At 35.1% G+C, this 19,305-nt stretch overlaps 1 protein-coding gene across 1 annotated transcript in view; it reads left to right on the forward strand.

Moving 5' to 3' along the window:
* DTWD2 (DTW domain containing 2) overlaps positions 1-19,305 on the forward strand; it is a 97,454-nt gene that overhangs the window by 54,153 nt on the left and 23,996 nt on the right. The window contains exon 4 of the mRNA XM_080572935.1: positions 6,122-6,311. Within this exon, the coding sequence (XP_080429061.1) occupies positions 6,122-6,311 (190 nt within the window). The remainder of the gene's footprint in view (positions 1-6,121; positions 6,312-19,305) is intronic.

Consider the following 19,305-nt stretch of genomic DNA (forward strand, 5'->3'; position numbering starts at 1 on the left):
CTTCTCTCACTTTTTTTTTTTTCCCTCCCCCCACAATAATAGGAATTAAGAACTTGGGTAAGAATTTGCCATGGCTGGGTTGGAACGTTACAGATCTGTACATGTCTTGTTTTTTACAGGAACGAATGAGTTGTGTATATTTGTAACTTCATCAGAGATTCACCAGAACTTTATTTTTTTGAGATTTTTATTTAAGGATGTGAGATGCATGGCTTCAAAGTCTTAATCATAACAAATCTACGTGAAGCTTTTGGTAACTGCTGTTAAGATGTTAAGAGTGCATGAATACATGTGATTTAAAATAAATGAAGGATTAACTTAGTTAATAGTTTTCATGGCTATTAAATAAACACAACAATTTTGTACATTAAATTATTTACCTTGTCCACTTCTTTAAGGAAAAAAGTTGTTTGCGAAATAGCATACAAAGAGAACTGATTCTAAAGCCCATTAAGTTTGGCAATACAGTAAAGTACGGTACCTAAATTAGGAAATGAATTTCTCATTTTCACTTGGCTAGGAGTTTATACCATTCTTTTAAAGCCTCTTTAAAAGTGCTGGGGAAGAACAGACGGTTCATTTTTTTTTTCTTTTTTTTTTTTCTTTTTCTTTTTTTCTCATATATAACAACATTCTTTTTTCCCCTGACTGACACAGAGTTGTAAATTCTTTAAAACTTCCGATCTGTAGGAAGAGAAGTACTTCTTGTTTAGAAGTTCAACTTCTCAGTCACCTCTTGAGATTTGGTAGCTTCAAAGAGTCTACCATCAGCATGTCAACTTTCCTGACTGAACTGGAAGGTAAAATTAAAGTCCCCATTAATTCTCTGAAGTTAGTCATGCTTTACACTAAGAAAGACTTGTACAAAAGCACTACAGAAAGGTCTAGGACAAATGATGTGGAATAAGATGTAACTTTCTCTCCAGCACTGACCAGCAGCCACACTGCATTCACCCTCTTCTTCCCCTTCCATTCTAACCTCATGGTCTAACTGTTGAACCCTGTACCATGCCCAACATCGTCATTGTCTTTGACACGTCTGCTGGTATTAGGCAACAGTCGTGTTCAAGTGTTTGCAGATGAGCTTTCAAAGGCAGCAGGAAATGTCGATGTCTTGAAAAACTGGTGAGAAGGGATATGATTACAGGAGGAACTTCTTTCACTGCATTGTTCCTGGATCCAAGTTATAATAAGCTAGTAGGCAAACTTGTTTGAGGAGATATTTCTTAAAGAAGGCTTTGCTGTGAAGCATGCAGTCCCACTGCCTTGTCTGCAGCAGCTGCTGCCCCCAGCACAAACATCCCCATTCTTCATCTGTACTGCCAAATCTGTGTATCTCGGTGACAGGCATGTTAGTCGCAAGTGCTGTGAAAGCTGTGGAGTACTGCATATCAAAAGATGAGAAGCAAGGCAAGAAGACCCCATTTCTGACTGTGGGCAGCTGCTGTATGATACAGTCATCTGTTTGTTCAGGAGCTTGGAATGGCTTATCCTGGTGTGACTGCCTGTGCTCGTGCTTATCCTAACTTGTCCATGTGCTCCTAACATGCCTTTGTGTTTCTTTTGGGTTTCATTTCCCCACATTTAGAAGTCTAGCTGAACTACAGAACTGTGTTCATGAATTTAAATAAAATCAGATAGATTAATAAAAAAACAACCAACCAACCACCACCACCAAAAAACACAACACACAGAAAGCTAAGAAAATCTCACCCCAAAGGTTAAAAAGCTTGGAGAGAAAGAGCGGCTGCAAGCCTGCTAAGCCTGTAGTGAGTCTTACTCAACTCCTCATATCTTTTACCTGTTTCATACACTTGGAATCAGGGATTTGTCTTCCTAAGATGTTGCTTAGCTACCTCCCAGTACAGTGTATGGCCTGAGATTTCTATCTAGTTATTCTAAGTAAGGCAGTCTGGACAGTGCAGTCGGGACAGTGCATGTAAGCAAGTGACCTATTGCTGAGCTTGTGACTCTGCCCTTGTTTATAGGAAAAAATTAGGTGGGGATGAAAAGCAAAAATAAATTTTCTTTTGTAGCATTGCACTGAGCTACTTCTGTTGGGGCTCTAAGAAATTTCAAAACTGGCAGATATTCTTTAATATTCCCTGAGTTGGCATGAATACTAAAATCAATCTCAATGAAGTTATCTCCTACATTTTTAACAAGACACACTATTTGTCTAAAATCAGTCTCGTGCTTCAACAATGGAACATACTAATGGTATTAAAAAGAAAAAAAGTATGAAAATTTTTAGTATGTTTTTTCGTAGTAGGATTGTATGCACTTACTCTTAGAAGTAACCCTCTGGGAAGATCTAATTGAAATCTAATTCTTAGTCTTTTACTTCATGCTTTTGTAAATTTAAGCATGCAAGATAAAGCTTCTATAGAAAAAAGTTGTACTGTGAATGTGGATCAGGTTTTCAAAAGAGCTCAGTACGCAAAAGCTCTATTTCAGCATTACAGTGAAACGACTAATTTTTCACAATTGTTTCCTGTGAGTTTCTTTTAAAAACATCTGCCTCTAGTAGAGGAAATCATGCCTTATACAAGTTCTCATAAGTAGCTTATGATTAAGTATACCGTGTCACAGTGTTTACCCAAAATAAGCGTATCAGAAGCATATTCTTGCTCAGTGGCTGTGAAAAGTGGTAAGTGGTATGTACTTGCCTTTTAAATGCCATTCCAGTTTGATGAGCTAACAGCTTCATTCTTATTTAAAAGTTATAAATTCAATATTTTGCTGAGACTTATACTGATTTCTTATACAGATTTCTTCTACCGATCTAATTAAATGCATCTGAAGGATGCAGATATTTTCAGGGGCAAATTCTTAGTTGTTATGGTGTGTGAGCAGAAAAAGTCTAATTGTGTTATGTATCAAAACTAACAGGAAACAAAGCCTTAAAACCCAAGCAATACAAAACTTGCAGTGGAATTGATGTAACATATGTGTATAGAGATACATACAAAAAAACCATATTGTTTGAACTTGCAAGTTTGTGTAACTAATCACGTCCCTTTCTAAGCTAAGCATTAGGCATATATTTCTATTAGGTCATTATTTCTATGTTTTTTTTTTACATTTTATGATTGGAAGAGATGTGATTTAATAAAGCTACTGACATGGACTGCTATAGTTTTGTATAGTTCTGTTTGTGTGAGCCACAACCTGCAAGGGTTTGTGCAGCATATATTTCTGAGAACCTGTAGCTATGAAAGGAATAGCTCTCTGCATGTGCTCAGTGTCACTCCAGGATTAAGTCGGTGGATAATAAGCTCTTTGAAGATACCAGTTATTTGCAGTTTCTAAGCCACTGTAGATTTTTATGGCAGTGTGTATAGGCAGCCTTCAAATTCTAGGATAAATATATGGGACTTGCATTTTGAACCATTCCCTCCTTTGCTTTTGCATATAAACTGTTGTAAGATGAAATAACTGGAATTTTTGGAAGAATATGCATCAAAAGCTGTTGCTTCCATCTGAATTGTATTGCAAAGACACAGATTTTAAAATAACATTCGTATTTCCTAATGCATTCTTTTCTTGTGAACTTTTAACTGGGTGTTCATTTTTGCTCCTTGGAATCATCTTGGATTTCTATTTTTGGCAGTGTTTTGAAATACTTTATGTACATAATTTATTCTTTTAACACGTTTTCATCCTTTCTGTTTCTTACATTAGTATGAAACTGTATGTGCATATGGTCTTTAAATTATTTGTTGGGAAAAATTTAAAGATAGAAATAAATATTTCAAAATATGCAACTTGTGTGCCCCCATAAAACATATAGTAGATAAATTTAGCCACGAATTGAATTAAAAGAAATTTTGTGCATTTGTACAAAGCACAGTCATTTTGGCAGTTGTGTAGTCCTTGAAAAAGCAAAACATGACTTGCAGTGCTGTAGAATCATTATGCTTTTGAATTAGTTTAAAGAATTCATTATTTTCTCCTTCCTTCAGAGCTGAATACACATTTCAAAGACACTGTTTTCTTCTAGGAGTTGGACTTGATGATCCTTATGGGTCCCTTCCAGCTCGGGATATTCTATGATTCTATCATTCTTACTATTGTTTTTATTATTTTATTATTATTATTATCTAGGAGTCATTAACCTTTTGAAACCTGTGTCAACCCTGAATTAGGATACTTAGCTCTTCTGAGGATTTAGGTTCTCAAGACAAACATCTGAAATTAGTTACCAATTTTGTAGATTTAAATCTTGAATGCAAGGTGGCTTATAGTGAGATACCCCTTGCCTATGATTTTGCATAGCATGATTTTTCGTTAAGCTAAAGTGATACCAAGTTACTGTAATGTAAGTTAGGTTTAAAAATACAGTGGTCAGGTAAGTTTCCATGTAGTTCTATTTGTCACAGACTCATCTTACAGATTTCTTGTCTCTGTTTACACTTTTTACTGTTTATTTTGGAGGGAGAGATTGTTACTCTTTTCTTAGTAAATAATGTTGACAGTAATTAAACAGGTAGTGTTGAATCAAATCAATTTGGACTGTTTGCTTGGGAACTGAAAATGGTCAAATATTGGAGTACAAGATCTGGGCATACTGGTACACTGAATTCAATTCCTCTTTCATTTTTGATGCCTCCCATATGGCCTTATATGAGTCTTAAACTCGGAGTCTCAGTCTGAGGCACTACGAATGTGCCTGAACCTAATACTGATAAAATTGTGTTTTCACATACGTCCCTGGAGAGAGGTGATGGAGTGCACAGGTTTGAAGTACACCTAGTATATGTTAACTCAAAAAACATACTAAGCATTGCTTTCATCCCTAACATTTTTCCTGTTCCCTTTTCCTTTTTCCTGTCTTGTATTTTCCTTTTTTTTTTCTTTTTTTTTTTTTTTTTCTTTTGTCTGTCTGTCTTTCTGTTTCATACGGAAAGTAAGAAAGGAGATTCTTGCTTGAATTTTAGAGAAGTGATACAGGAATCCAACTTGCAGGGCTTAAAAGCTGTGAGGTCGCAGTGTCAGCTGGAGTTTGTGAGCTTACATCTCTACATCCTGCCTGTTTTGGAATATGTTCTTGCTCATGGTGGTTCTTGATAGGTAGTATAGATAACCTACTCTGTGTGCTGGCTATAGCTAACCTCATTCTAATTTTAGTTTTTAATAATTCTTATTTTCTCTGTTCTGGCTTCCCTTGCCACGTCAGAGCACAGGTAGTCAGTCACATGCTATTTCAGTTGTTAGTATTTTCATGCTATTGCTGTGTTCCTCCTACCACATCAGCTATTCTTTATAATCTCTGAACTATGCAGAATTAATTTCTTATTCTTTTTCACATGCTTTAGTCAACTCTTGTTTTGCATTTCTTCCTGCTCTTGGAATTGAGGCAACTGTGAAAACAACACAGTGACACTGCTGAAATTGATTTAAGACAAGTAATACAGTGTTTGTTACAAGACCAGATTTTTCTCAGATTCTCCCTTGCCAGCTTACTCTACTAGGCATTTTTTAAGGCTTTTGCTATTACCTGAATGGCAATCCTCTCATAGATTTTATAAACTAGCTTAGTATGTCTTGCAAAGACTTCAGGAATTTCTGTGTACGTTAAGAGAATGCTTAATAGACAATAGCTATACCTCTAATTCCAGTGCCACATTTACAGGCCAACAAAAAGGAAGAAAAGAATGTGTATGTTTTGGGGCCATAACTGTAGAAGTAGTAATAAAAAAATAAAATTGAGGAAATTGTGATACTTCTGTGCTTAGCACTTGAACAAATTTTACTAGAATACATATGATAAATTTTAGTAAACAATACAAAACATCTTTTGTTAGAGGATTACATTAGAAGATGTTCTTAGACTTAATGATCGAAGTATTGGAAAATGTTCCTTACAGATTGTTTCATAGAGCTTTTTACTGATTACTTTTGTGGGTGTTATTTTCCTTCTTCATATGAGCTGAGGGAGGACCAACACCTTTTTTTTGACGTGTTGGATAGAGAAATTTATATCTGAGTGATGGACCTTTCTTGGAAAGTTAAATAAAATTTGGAGAAGATGAATTCAATTTAGTATTGTAATCTGGAAGTATGTATTTGTCATGGAAACCTTTAGTAATTACTGTCATTCTGTGTGTGTGCATTAAAGGTACCCTGAGTTAGCAACTGTGTGCAGAAATCCCAGTACTCTTATTTTGTATCCTGGAGCTGAAGCAACCAATTTGGAAGAAGTCACTTTGGGGTCTTCCAGTCCACCAGTTATGATAATCATTGATGGAACTTGGAGTCAAGCTAAAGATATATTTTACAAAAATTCACTCTTCCGGCTTCCCAAGCAGGTAAGTTGTAATATGTAAATTAAAAATGTGTGTATAATAGATGCTTACTTTCTGATCAACTAGAAGGAAGTGCTAAGTGAAATAATGGATTTTTTTTTTCCTTTTCAAATGGAGCCAGCTGACAAGGAAAGGAAAACTTGAACAACAACAATAACAAACTATGAGTTTATTAGAAAGTTGTCTTTATAAATATTGCTCTTTTCATTTGTCATTTGATTTTTTTTTGAATTAATGCATCTAACTTCAGTGTATCATGTTTTGTTTGCAAAACTGAAAACCAGCTTATGTCAAAATTTTTTACCTGAGGTGTTAGACAATGTGCAGTGAAACATATAATTTTTTGCTGCATTGCCCTAATAGAGAAGGTGGAAGTAGAAATTTGTAGCCACTTACGAAGAGACAGTCTTTTTCACACATTTAATCTCCACTGTATTTAAACCTTTATGACTTGTGGTAGATGTTCCTTAGAATTTAAGCAGAACAAATAATGGCCATGTGGGCTTGTTTGTTTGTTTGTATTTTAGGAACATCAACACCCACCCACTCTGCTGTCCTTTACTTGAACTGTCCATAAGACCTAAGCTGTAGTTATACAATTATTGCAGCTCTTTCTGCCCTTATGAAAATACCTTAGATTACAATATAATGTTAATAACATTAATGGGCGTAGGTTCCTTTCACTGCATGGTATAGCATCACTATTCAGGGAATTTTTTAGAGGAGAACTGAGTGAGTCTTTGGCACAGGAATCTTGAATTTGAAGGTAAATCTTATGTAACTGAGTCGCTGTCACTGAGGAAGTTTTTTGTGTATTAGACTGAACTCAATTATATTTATGTTATATAAACACATCAGGCAGCACTTCATTATGTCCTACAGTGGTCTCTCTCGTTAAATGTCTAAATTTAGAAATAAATCTTAGAATTTTACAAATAGATTTTCTATACAAAGCTCTCATTTTGCGTACTTGTAGTTTTGTGTCTGCGTTGTGCATCATTCATAATCAAGTGCATCTAAATCTGGAAGTTTGAAAATTTTATTGGTTTGATTCTTTGTAAGTTTCTGAAATGAAATGTAACTATTTTTTAAACGAGTTTCGTCATATGCTTGTCAATGGAGCATGCTAAAACTGGTCAAACCTTTATACTTCTACTGTGGCTAGAACTTGTCTGCAATACTGTAGGTTTAAATTTGTTTGAAAGTCAAACTGATGTCTGAAGTTCAACGCTGCCATTGCCTTAGGATTCCTGTTGTGTTGGTTCTTACAGCAAGGTCCTTGATTTTGTTCCTCACCAGTTCCCTTACATTTGTAGTGATACAGAAGTGGTGTGGTACAGCATGTCTCCTGGAGGGCTAAATGGCCTCTGGCACTCTGTAAAAAAAAGACGCACAGCACCTTCAACTGTCAAATGCAGTGGGAACAGCCCTTTTGTAAGACCTGTGTAGGTCTATGTTCTAGTTTATAGCTTCCTTGCAATTTCTTGTTTATTATGCTCTTTTGAAACTTCTGTGGACTGGAAGCTTTTCATTGAATTCTCAAATGTGTGGGTGTTCTGAAGTATTTGTTTCCATCAGCTAGCTCTGTTTGACTATCCAAAATCACATGGAGGAGTGGTTTTGCTACAGATTAAAAGAAAAGACAGCATTTTCTCTTGGGTTATTGTAGATAGTATCATATCTGTGAGATATTTATCCCCATATATTGCTATAATAGTGTGGCTTGGAGGGAAGCTTTTCAATGGTTATTAGAGTACGGCATGCTTGGTCATATAAACAAAGCTTTTATTTTTATTTTTGAAATATTTCCATGAGACTGGGATTATTTGTCCAGGTGTAATTGGTGACAAAATTTCTTTTTCATTCAGGGGTGTTATTGAAATTAAATTGTGGAAAAAAAAGGTAAATACTGGCATTTTTAATAATGGAAAAAATTTCCTTCATTGTTCGTTCACCCTTTTGTCAGCGAAAAGCTGACTGTTACTTCTGGGGACAAACCAGAGGCAATATGCACATTTATAAAAATGCAAGCCCTTGTTGACTATGATGTTAGAATAATTTAAATGGAATACTCTTAGTCAACATGCTGCTAATTCAAAAAAAGAGCTACAACTGTAACTGCTTAAGTTGTAAATAATTTGCTTTAGGGGATGAAATCTGTTTGATATCAAATCTGGGAGTTGCTTTTAAGCTCTTAGCAATCAAGTTATATTGTTGTAAATGAAATGGAAGAGTAGATTCTAGGTTTTAGTCCAATTGTTTTGGCTTTCAGAGGAAGATGGAATTTACAGCTAGGAACTTACGGGATTCATTTGAATGTATTTCAGTTTAACTGCAGTTTTATGAACAGATTTTATGGAATTTATTTCACTGCAATTCATTTCAAATTCTGCAGAACATTTGTCTTAAACTGGCATACTTGATCTCTGATACATGACTTGCCTTTAAGTAAGAAAGTGTTACCATACATAATCTCTTTAGTTGGACCTTCCAAATTTGTCAAAAACTCAAACATTCCTAATTCTGTAAACTGGCTATTCAAAATTCAGAGTGTATTCCTGAGTTATGAAAAGCAGAAGAAAATGCTTTTCTTAGTCTATTCACTTGGACAAGGGAGATAAAGGCAAAACTTTGTCATTCTTGTCTATTCCTTTTAAAACTTGCAAAAATAATTTTACCTTTATTAGTCAAAACCTAACTATTCCTGTGCTTTTACAACTTCTCTGTTTTATTTATTTATTTATTTATTTTCAGCTGGGAGAAATAGATTAATAACTGCAAATATAAGATCTGATGTTTTCAGCTGAATGTTTTAGGTAGCCTTGGCTTCCACTTTTTTATATCCTTGCTGCTGATAGAACTTCTCTCAGTGGTTATATTTGAGGCAGGTAATCTCTGCAGGAGCTGGAACAAAAAGTGCATTACGTGTTTTCTAAAGTTATTTTTTTTCCCCAATCCTTTTTAAAACTGACTTGAGTTCTTCCGTTTTGTGTCACTCAACTTTGTTTGAAGGGCTGAAATTCATGCCACTTTCTTCTGTTGAGCTGAAACCTAATCATTATTTTATTTTTTTCTGCTAGTTGTTGAAATGTTTTCCACAGATTTTTGAAAGAGCAGTTATTTGAGTGACATTCAGGATAATTGCTCATTTACGCCACTTCACTACTAGCTTTGTCTGTCCAGAGTCAATACATTTGGCAGATCCGATCAGTAGGAACATTATGGTAAGAGAGGACTGTGTGTAGATAATCCATTTTGTCATCTCTGTCCTCTTCCTGGAATCTTCTTCATTTCTCTTTCATTATGTTGGTGAGAGTAGCTTCTGATTTTTTTCCTACTGGGCTTAGATTACTGCTATTTCTTAGTATTTCTAAGTACCCTTCTCTGAGGTCCATGAGTGGAGGAGATGGCTGATGATTGTTTTTAAGATTCTGCTCTTAAATGTTTTAAACTTTACTATTCCGGAACATTGCTGCTGTAGAACCTGTTTCTTATTCTGTATGCCTATCTTTTTTTTTTTTTTTTTGGTCTAATCAAGTGTTAACATGTAAAGTAAATTTAGTTTCTAAATGACTTCAAGAAATAAAAATATCTGAATATGAAAGAAATTGATGCTATTTATTTTTTCAGAAAAAAACTAATATTTTGCAGATTGTTATCCTGTACCTGATTTTATTTATTTATTTATTTATTTTTAAAATGAAGTTCAGCTTATTTCACTTTATTGCTTCTTAGCACTTATTCCTCTGTGCTTCATTCTTGCACATTATTGTTCAGGAAAACAAGTCATAAACTGACCAGCTAGTGAAGCATCATTTGATTGCAACAGCTAACTCTTCTGAATAATCAAGATAATTAAGGGACGTAAGGTGAAGTCACGTTTCTGTATGGGAAAGGTATTGGAAATAAAATATTTTCCAAATACTTTTCTTAAATAGCTTCATGCTGGAATTTTTTTTCCATGTGTTAAGGTTCCATTTTGCCTGAGAACCATACCTTTATTGAAATGAATATAAAAAATATAGTCAGTCATGTGTAAGCCAGGAGAATTCATTGAGCACTACAAAATTGGAAGGGTTATAGCCAATCTAGTTTTTTGTGATAGTTGAAAAAGTTCTTTAAACACAAAATTGGAATCTTCAACGCAGCAAAATTTGACAAATTCATAATGTAAATGAAGTGACATAAAAAGGATCAGTATTAATGTAGAAAGCTGAAGTATTTGTTCTAAACTGCCAAACATACCATTGAGAAAATAAAATGTAGAAGGTCAATAAAAGTTCAGGATAAATTCTGCTCTTAATTAACCTTCTTTATTGCAGATTAATTTGTTTGATCATACTGATGTAACTAAAATATCATGCAGGTGCTTGTCAGGAACACCGGATAAGAAACATGTCTATGAAGAAAATCACCCTTCTGACATTTTAGTCATGTAAATTCTGTCTTGCCTATTTCTTATTGCAGCAAGTGTCTGAAAGTACAAAGGAAGTTATTAATCAGGTTCATATATCGTCACTATAGAAGAACTCATTGCTGAAAATAAGTTTCTTAAAATTCTTAAATTCTTTTATTTTGAAAAATCCCAGTGGTTTAACTTTTTTTTTCTTTTTTTTTTCTTTTTTCTGTCAGAAGTACATAATGGTTTGACAGCCTTTTGGGTGATCCGGTCTTATGGCAAGACTTGAAGAAAACAAGGGTGAAATTTTAAGGGTCATATAGGGTCATTATTTTCAGCAGAGGTCCATAGAAACCCTGAAAAGTAATAAGTCTCTAATACCTAGGCTTTGCTCTACGTTTGAAAATGTATTGTGTTCCTTTCAGACTCTTTCTGATGTTTTATAATTGACTTTAATTCTCCTTGTGGAACCACTTCTTCGTGCTGTCCCTTTGTTCTTTCACACTGGGCCCCTTGCAAAAGTCTGCAGGACCATAAGTATTTCAGTGCTAGGTGACAATAGGTAGATAACAGTCAAATTTTGAAGATGATGCACCCTTTAAGACTGAAGAAGCTCCAGTGTTTAATTCCATTTTAAAATGGTTGGCAATTCAGGAGTCTTAAAATCAAAAATCCCTCTCCATTTTAATTGAGAGGGATGTTCTGCCAATGGTGCATATTTCCTCGAGCTAGTTTTGAAGCTATCAGTTTAAACTAGGCTGTTTTATGCATCAGTAGCAATTTTATGGCACCAGTGTGGTGTGACACAGCATGTGCTGTATAAGTGTGATTACAATCCTGGTAAACACTTATTAGCTTAAGCCCATGCTGTTAACTACTAGCTGACTTGAATTTATCTATGTAAATGCTCATATGGTCTAACTGAAAGTCAAAGAAGTATGGGCTAAATACATCTGCAGTTTGGCATTCTACCTGTCTAAATTTTTTAGACCTCGTAAAAAATGTAATAACCCTGTAACTGTTAAAAAGTTTGTTTTATTGAAAGAATGGACAGAAATTATTGGTCACTAAAATACCAGTGATTCTTTTAAAATTCTGAAATCTTACTTAATACAAAATGAAACTGAAAAAAAAATATTTGAGGTAAGACATACAGAAAATGATTTAATAAAAATAAAGTAAGATATTATGCCAAGAAATTCATGGACAGGTAGCATTGACTATATAGCAGGAACCTTTTTTTTCTTTAAGACAGCTCTACTAAGTGGTGATAGAGTTGGATTTTGGTATGCAAAGCTGAAATAAGTATTTGCTGGATATGTTCATCATTCTTGCTGTGGGTTAGTTTTGTACTTGTCCCTACACTGCTGTCTGGATATCTTTTTTATCCTAAACCAACAATAATATATTTTTCATTAAAGACTGGCAATTGCTTTTTAAGTTTGGAGTGATACTAGTTATAGGATGGTAGGCAGAGATAGAGTACTGGAGTTTTATGTGCTTAGAATCAGTACTTTGTAAGAGTCCAGTTGGAATTAGTATTCACCTTTGTAAGCTTTCTCCTTTCATTCTGTGATTTTTGAGTAGTGTTTTTCCCAAAACTTTAATTTCATAAGAATTAATGATATTTAATAAGGGACAGTATTAAAAGATCCAGTTAAAACAGGCCATTACTGTACTTTAGATTCACTTTACTTTAGGTTCACTATAAGTTTAAAATTTATCTGCGTCCTGCAGGAAATTAAAAAATAATTGCTGTTTACAAATGAATCTGCTAGTACTGTAGGAGTTGATTGCACCAGAAAGACTAGGTATAGATTACATATACCTGTGAATTTGCAGAATCTTCGCTTGCACATGACAGTTTTTGGTCCTTTGAAAATTATGTTTTCAACAAAAATTAATATAGGTAGGAGCAAAGGTAAATGTTGCAATGTTAATCTGGATCCCTATCCATGTGAAAATGAACAAAAGCATGTAGTTACAAGGTAGCCGTGGAAGCTCAAGAACAGCCTTCAACATGCTCAGCATCCATTCCAGTGTGTAGCTGTTTAAGACTGCAAAAATGAACTGTCCCATTATCATTAGGGCAAATCACAGATGTCTTTCTGAGAAAGTTTTGAGGCTTTTTTTTGAATGATGAAGCAATGATACAAATGTTCATACTCAGTTCCTAGGGAAAAATATGAGAAGACAGCAGAAATATTTAAAAAGTTCATAGCAGATTTTCTGCATTGCTTGGATCACAGCCTTTAACAACTGCATTTGCAGCCTGTCTGAATTAGCGTTCTGTGCTTCCTGTTTGAACTTTAAAGAAAGGAGTAGTCTGCTATCCCTACCCTTCTTTCTACTGGAATTCCATAGCAACTGCTGTTTTAATGTGTTTAAATTCCTAGTGAAAATGAAGAACACAGTGACTCTTGAAGTATCAAGAATTAATAAATATATTAAGATATTTTTGATACTGATGGATTGTTTGGTTGTTACTAAATATACCAGGGCTAAAATCAATATTTGGTCTGAAATATTTTATATGCTAGTTGATAATTGCTGTTATTCAGATCACATTCAGCTGCAAGAGTTTTAGTGACATTGTTAGAATTCTTTGTTGAAAGTACATCTCCCTGCAGGAAAAAAAAATAAAATTGTTTTCCCATGTTGAATTGTGACCTAATTGACTTAGGTCTCTTTTGTCAAGTTTAAAGTTTGTATTTAATGGTTTAAGTGTTATTTTGTTTTTGCTTGTGCAGTTCTGATAGTACAGTATTAAGTCAGAACTTGTGCTGTAGTGGCAATAGCCATCTATCAGGCATGTAGTAGTGAAGGTACCAGTTGAACATGGAGCAGTGTGAAGTATATACTTAAGCACTGTTTCCATAAGTGTGTGTTTTGTGCTATTTTGTGCTGAAAGGATCTAGAGGTACTTGTGCAAACCAGCATAACCTCTGGATAGTTAAAATTAGCAGTCAGTTGGTGAAAGAACATACTAACACGGTCTATAAGCAAACACCAGCAGTCTGACTGCTTAAATTTTATTCACTGTGACTATGTTCTGTGTTTTGTCTGTCTCATTGAACTAGATGCTTGGGGCCAACTCTGCAGGATTTGCTGTCTTTTGCCAATTTTTGTAGTTTAGTTTTTGTCTTAATTAGAGAAATAGGGCTGGGCCTTTGTAATTGCTAACTCTTGTTCTGACCACATGGGTTCCTCCTATATTCAAACTGTGATAGTTTGCCTTAAATTCAATTACATGAATATACACACTGGCTTTTAATAGCCTCTATTTTGATGAACTTTGTGAAAGATCAAGACAAAAACTAGAATCGGGTGAACAGAAAGACTGTCATGCATGTGCATTATAATTCATGGTTAAATATTCTGTGAGTGATTATCTGACTGTGTGGTTTTTGTTTCATGTTTTGAAACTTTGGGTTTATAATGCAATTTTGCAAGATCAAAATGAGTAGAATGTCATTAGATTTGGAACTTTGGAAGTTTTTTGTTCCAGAGAGTGGGGTAGATATTATCTAAACAAGGTATTAAAGGAAAAGTGGACATGATTTCTACAGGAGTTATCTGTAAACCCAAGCAAGAAGAGCTAGAAGCCTTGGCTTAGCCCCAGAGCTATGTATGGCGTAAGTGAAACCTGGTGGGAAGAGTCCTGTGTCTGGCGTGTTATGATGGACGTTTATAGGCTCTTCAGAAGGGATGGGCAGGGCAGGCGAGGTGGGGAGGTACTGCTGCTTGAAATTCAGGGCCTGTGATGTATGGTACTCACAGTTGATGATGACATGGTTGAGAGCATCAGGGTAAGGATTAAGGGAAGAGCAAATAAAGGGAATGTTGTGGGAGTCTACCGTAGGCCACCCAGAGAGGATGATGACACTGATAAATCATTCTTTAAGGCACTCAGAGATACCAATAGATCAGCCAACCTAGTCCTTATGGGTCACTTCAACTTGCCAGACATGAACTGGGACTACCACACAGCTGATACAAGCAGGTCCTGGAGATTCTTAAAATACCTTGATAATAACTTCTTGGTACAGGTGCTAAGGGAGCCAACTAGGAAAGGTGCCCTTCTAGATCTGTTGCTTGTTAACAGAGAGGGCCTCATGGGTGTTGTGGCAATTGGCGGCTGTCTTGGCCATAGTGACCGTGAAGTAGTTGAGTTTAAATTCTTTGTTAATAGAAGGAAAACTGCCACCAAAACTTCAGCCTATTATTATCTAATTTATATATAACAATATATATATAATATAATATATATAATATTAATATATAATAATATATTGAATGATTTTAAAGTTACTGTAGGATATTCTAATAAATTTCTTTTTTTTGACAATGTTTTTTCTTTTTGAAAAGAAGGTTTGAAGAAATACAAGTTCAGCTCTTCCAGAAAATCCCAGAGGAAATATACTTATGGCTATAACATACTTAACTTTATCATTATTATTTTAATTTATGTCTTATTGTCTGATTTTTTTAAAATAAAAAATAATGAGCTTGGAAAAACTTTACAGCAGGAACTTATAAGACACATTGCTTAAGGTGACTTTTATAGTTTATAATATGATTACAGTAATTATGTCGTGTACTCTATGAGCTGGCACCCTTTAGAGAAGCACATTATCCCGGGATGTTTTGCATAGCCACAACTGAGGAAGAGACCACAAACATTAGAATATGCACTACAGGCTTTCTTGCAACAGCTGTTGCGCTTTGCAAAGGTGGTACAGAAAAAGTATTACATTAGCTTGGACCAGTGGATGCAATTATTTCAGAGGGAAGAATGAGCTGGTTTGCACAGCAGGCATGCTTGGCACAGTTAGGCTACTAGTATGCTGTATGAAGCAATCACAGAGCACTGTGGGTGAAGCTGCTTCCATTTATGAGGAGATAAGCATAGCATAGTGCGAACAGATGGCTAAAAAACACATTTGACCTTCTACTACTTCATCACCAAAAAAAAGGCTGAAAAAAATAACCTAGGGACAAGCACAAATGTAAAAATATGGGCAAGCTATCCCTAGTAATTACTGTTTTATTCGATGTAGGTGATAAGTGAATCAGTTTTATTTATGTTTTAGTGTGTCTGGGACACTATAGTAAATCTAAGCATCTGCTAGCAAGTACCTAAATGGATTAATTCTGTCATCTTGTTTTTCTTTTTTTTTTAAAGAGCCAATGAACAACTCTGGAGTAATTAGGTTTATACTTGCAGAAAGAAAGAAATATTCACTTCTTAAAAATGTTGAACTTTGAAAGTGCTGCACAGTTGAGTTTGAGAATTGGGGTGGGGGAGGAATTCATATACTGGTGTTAGGGTTTCAAATAATAATTTACACTGTATGTACAATAATGTATGAAAACTATAGGTCTTTTCATGTAATTTTTAAGCTGACATCTATCTAGCCAACAGTCCAGAGAAATGTTATTTCAGACAGTCACGAAAAGGGTATAAGGTGCATTTCACTTTTAATTATTTTGCATTTTCTTCTTGTATGTTTACACACAAGATTTATGCCTAGTCATCTGTAATACCTTGACATTTTGTAGTCACGCAATACTTTTTTTAACACCTCAGAAGAGCACAGTATGTTTTTATGAAGTTTGAGTTTTCTACTTATAATGTTGCCATTTGCATAGGTTGTGTGACTTTTTGCTACTGGCCTTATTCACCTGATGTGCCTGCTTGTGCTCGAGTAGGCATGGTTTGTGGCTAGGGGTAACTTCACATTCCCTTGCCCTCTATGATTCTTTGTTGTTGTACTCCTCTGCTAGTTAATGGGCATAATAATGCCAGCAGCATAATGCCAATGAATCATCCTGTCTATTTGTGCATTTATCACAGGATTGCTGTTATTGAAATATTCAACACTTCTTTTTCTATCAGCCTCTAGCAGGTTTTGACAAATCTTTGTTTTGCTTATACTTCAGTTCTCTTGTAAAAATTGGTATCATCAGCTAATATCTGGTGTCTTGCAGCAAATTTTTAACTCTTAAGTTTTACTGTTCAATTTCAGCTTGCAACGTATGCTGTAGTCAGCTTGATAGGTGGTTAAGATTTGTGAACATATGTTTATACTGTTCCAAGCACTAATTCTCACATGGGTTGATATTTTGATACTTCAGATGAGATTATGCCTGTGATCTCTATCGCTGTCCCTCTCTCTGTCACCACCCTTCATCCCTGACAGACTTACTTTTTCTGTGAGTTAGCTTTCAGATCAGGGAATCATTGTTAAATCAGGCACATTGTAACTAGTAATTTAACAATTGTAAGTTATTTGTTTATTTCTCCTCTTGGAAAAGAAGTGAGTTTGAAGCTTATGGCACCCAGAAATGATGATAATGTGTAAATACCATGGTTATTATTCAGAGGTTTTGACAAACACTGTCTACAGTAATTTTTGTGCATATTTATAGATTTTAAATACTAGTTTTTTATCATGTAGAGTTTTTGAAAGCAGCTATGTGTGGTAATTCCTAGAGAAGAACAACATATAATAGTTAGAAGTTATTTCAACTGGCACAAAGTAGACTATCTCTGGCTGTTTTTTAATGTGGGCCATATTGTTAAAGATCTAATTATATTGATGTAAACACCTAGCAATATTTGGCACATGCCTAAAATATCTTTATCAGAAAAGATGCTAATCTTCTGTGTTGTATGCATCATGATGTATGTACAAGGATGTGCAGCCCCTTCTGAGAGGCAGTCATTCTGACTGATGCTTTAAACTTCCAGGGCACTTTTGATGCAAAGGAAGTTCTCAAAATGAGGATAGTTTATTCCAGAAAAATCTTTTGGTCACAAAATTTATGTGCAGCTTTAGAACGATCAATATTCTGAGCTGTTAAAATTTGTTAAAGTTGACAGCTTATTGTCTTTACTTTTTTTCCTTGAGGTGTTTTCCAAATACCAATACTCACTTCTCTTCTGCAAATTCACTAATTTATTTGGAGCTTCCATCTTGCTTCTTTCTGTTTCATTGTTCTTAAATATATTTGATACAACAACAGAAAACAGCCAATGGCTTGCTCTTGTGTCTCCTGTCTGTACAGCTATATCTGATTTTTTCTTAATTGGGCTTTCTTTTTATTCTATCTTTCCAGTGGTCTTATGTGTTACTTGGTATGAGAAAGTTATGCAAATCTTCTTTTTGGCTTCACCACATAAAAGTTCACAAAATCAAAATCTTTTACAGAAAACTGTTATGTTGTATTGTTTTGGAATTTGTCATGTAAGTTGCTGGTATTGATAAAAGGCACTTCACAACCATTTTGGAAGAGTGGTTTTGCAGGATTAGTTATGAATCAAGGGGACAACTAGATGTGATTTATTTTTAAAAGTAAAATTAAGATGATCAGCCCTCTGATCATCTTTGTGGCCCTCCTCTGGACTCATTCTGATATTTCCATATCCTTGTGATGGGGTCACAGAGCTGAACACAGCACTCCAGAGCAGACTCCACTCACAAGAGCAGAGCAGAGGGAGAGAATCGCCTTCCTTGCCCTGCTGGCCACGTTTCTTTTGATGCAGCCTAGGATAAAGGATACTTCCTTTGAATCATGTACATGTTAACTACAGATGGATTGACATGGATTTATTTTTAGATAACTATTTTATATATAAATAGAAGTTCCTTCATATTGTCATTATTTAATTATGCTATCTAAATAACTGGTAAAATCCAGACCATTGGATTTTCTTACAAGGCTGAAGGGGAATCACCCATCACAGGTTGTAGTAACTGTAGAGCCATGCATGCTTCATCTTTTGCAAAATTATTAGAACTAAGGAGTTCTGATAATTTTCTGATTAGGTGGGAGGTAGTGGTTTTTACAAATACTATGGGAAATGCTATGTAGTCATGCTTTCTAATGCAAAGGGAAATTGTGAAATGCTTGATGATCTACAGACCCTCAGACCCTGCAGAATTGCTCTTGTTCTTTTGATGGTGCATTCCATTGGTAAATTGAGGAGGGGAGACAAATCTCCTTTAAAAAATAGCCATTAAAAGTGAGCTGGAGCCATGGTATTAGCTAATGTCTTTAAGAAAGTTTTGAGAAAGCCACAGCTGCAGGAAGCAGAAGCCTGCTTTGCTGTTTCATTGTTACTGAGTGCACACGAATTTACACTATTTGTAGGATTAGTTAGTTTTCCAGGTTTAAACAATGTGTTGCTACACCAGGGTCATGTATGGTTTCCACAGACCTAATTACCTAATTTCCCTAGGCCTGATTTTCCTCTTTTTCTGTAGTCCTGGAATTTCAACATGTTGATATTATGTCTTTTTTTTTTTTTTTTTTTTTTTTTTTTTACTGGGTTTGTTGTGGACAAAACCAAGGTTATTGACTGGGAAGTAATTTCAATCAATTTAGTTTATTTTCAGTTAGCAAACTTCTGATTATTGATTCTACTATTACAAAAAGTCAAACAAAGACTCAGGGAAGTCTCCCTCTGCTCGTTCTCCAGTCCCCTCACTGCACACTCCACTCGTCCCCTTCAGCGAGGAGCTGGGCAGTGCTGGGGTCAGTGCGTGGTGGCTGCTGCACTGAATCACAGAATCACAAAATTACAGAATCACA

This window comes from Anser brachyrhynchus, assembly GCF_964034855.1.
Source record: "Anser brachyrhynchus genome assembly, chromosome: Z".
In the NCBI taxonomy this organism is placed as follows: Eukaryota; Metazoa; Chordata; class Aves; order Anseriformes; family Anatidae; genus Anser; species Anser brachyrhynchus.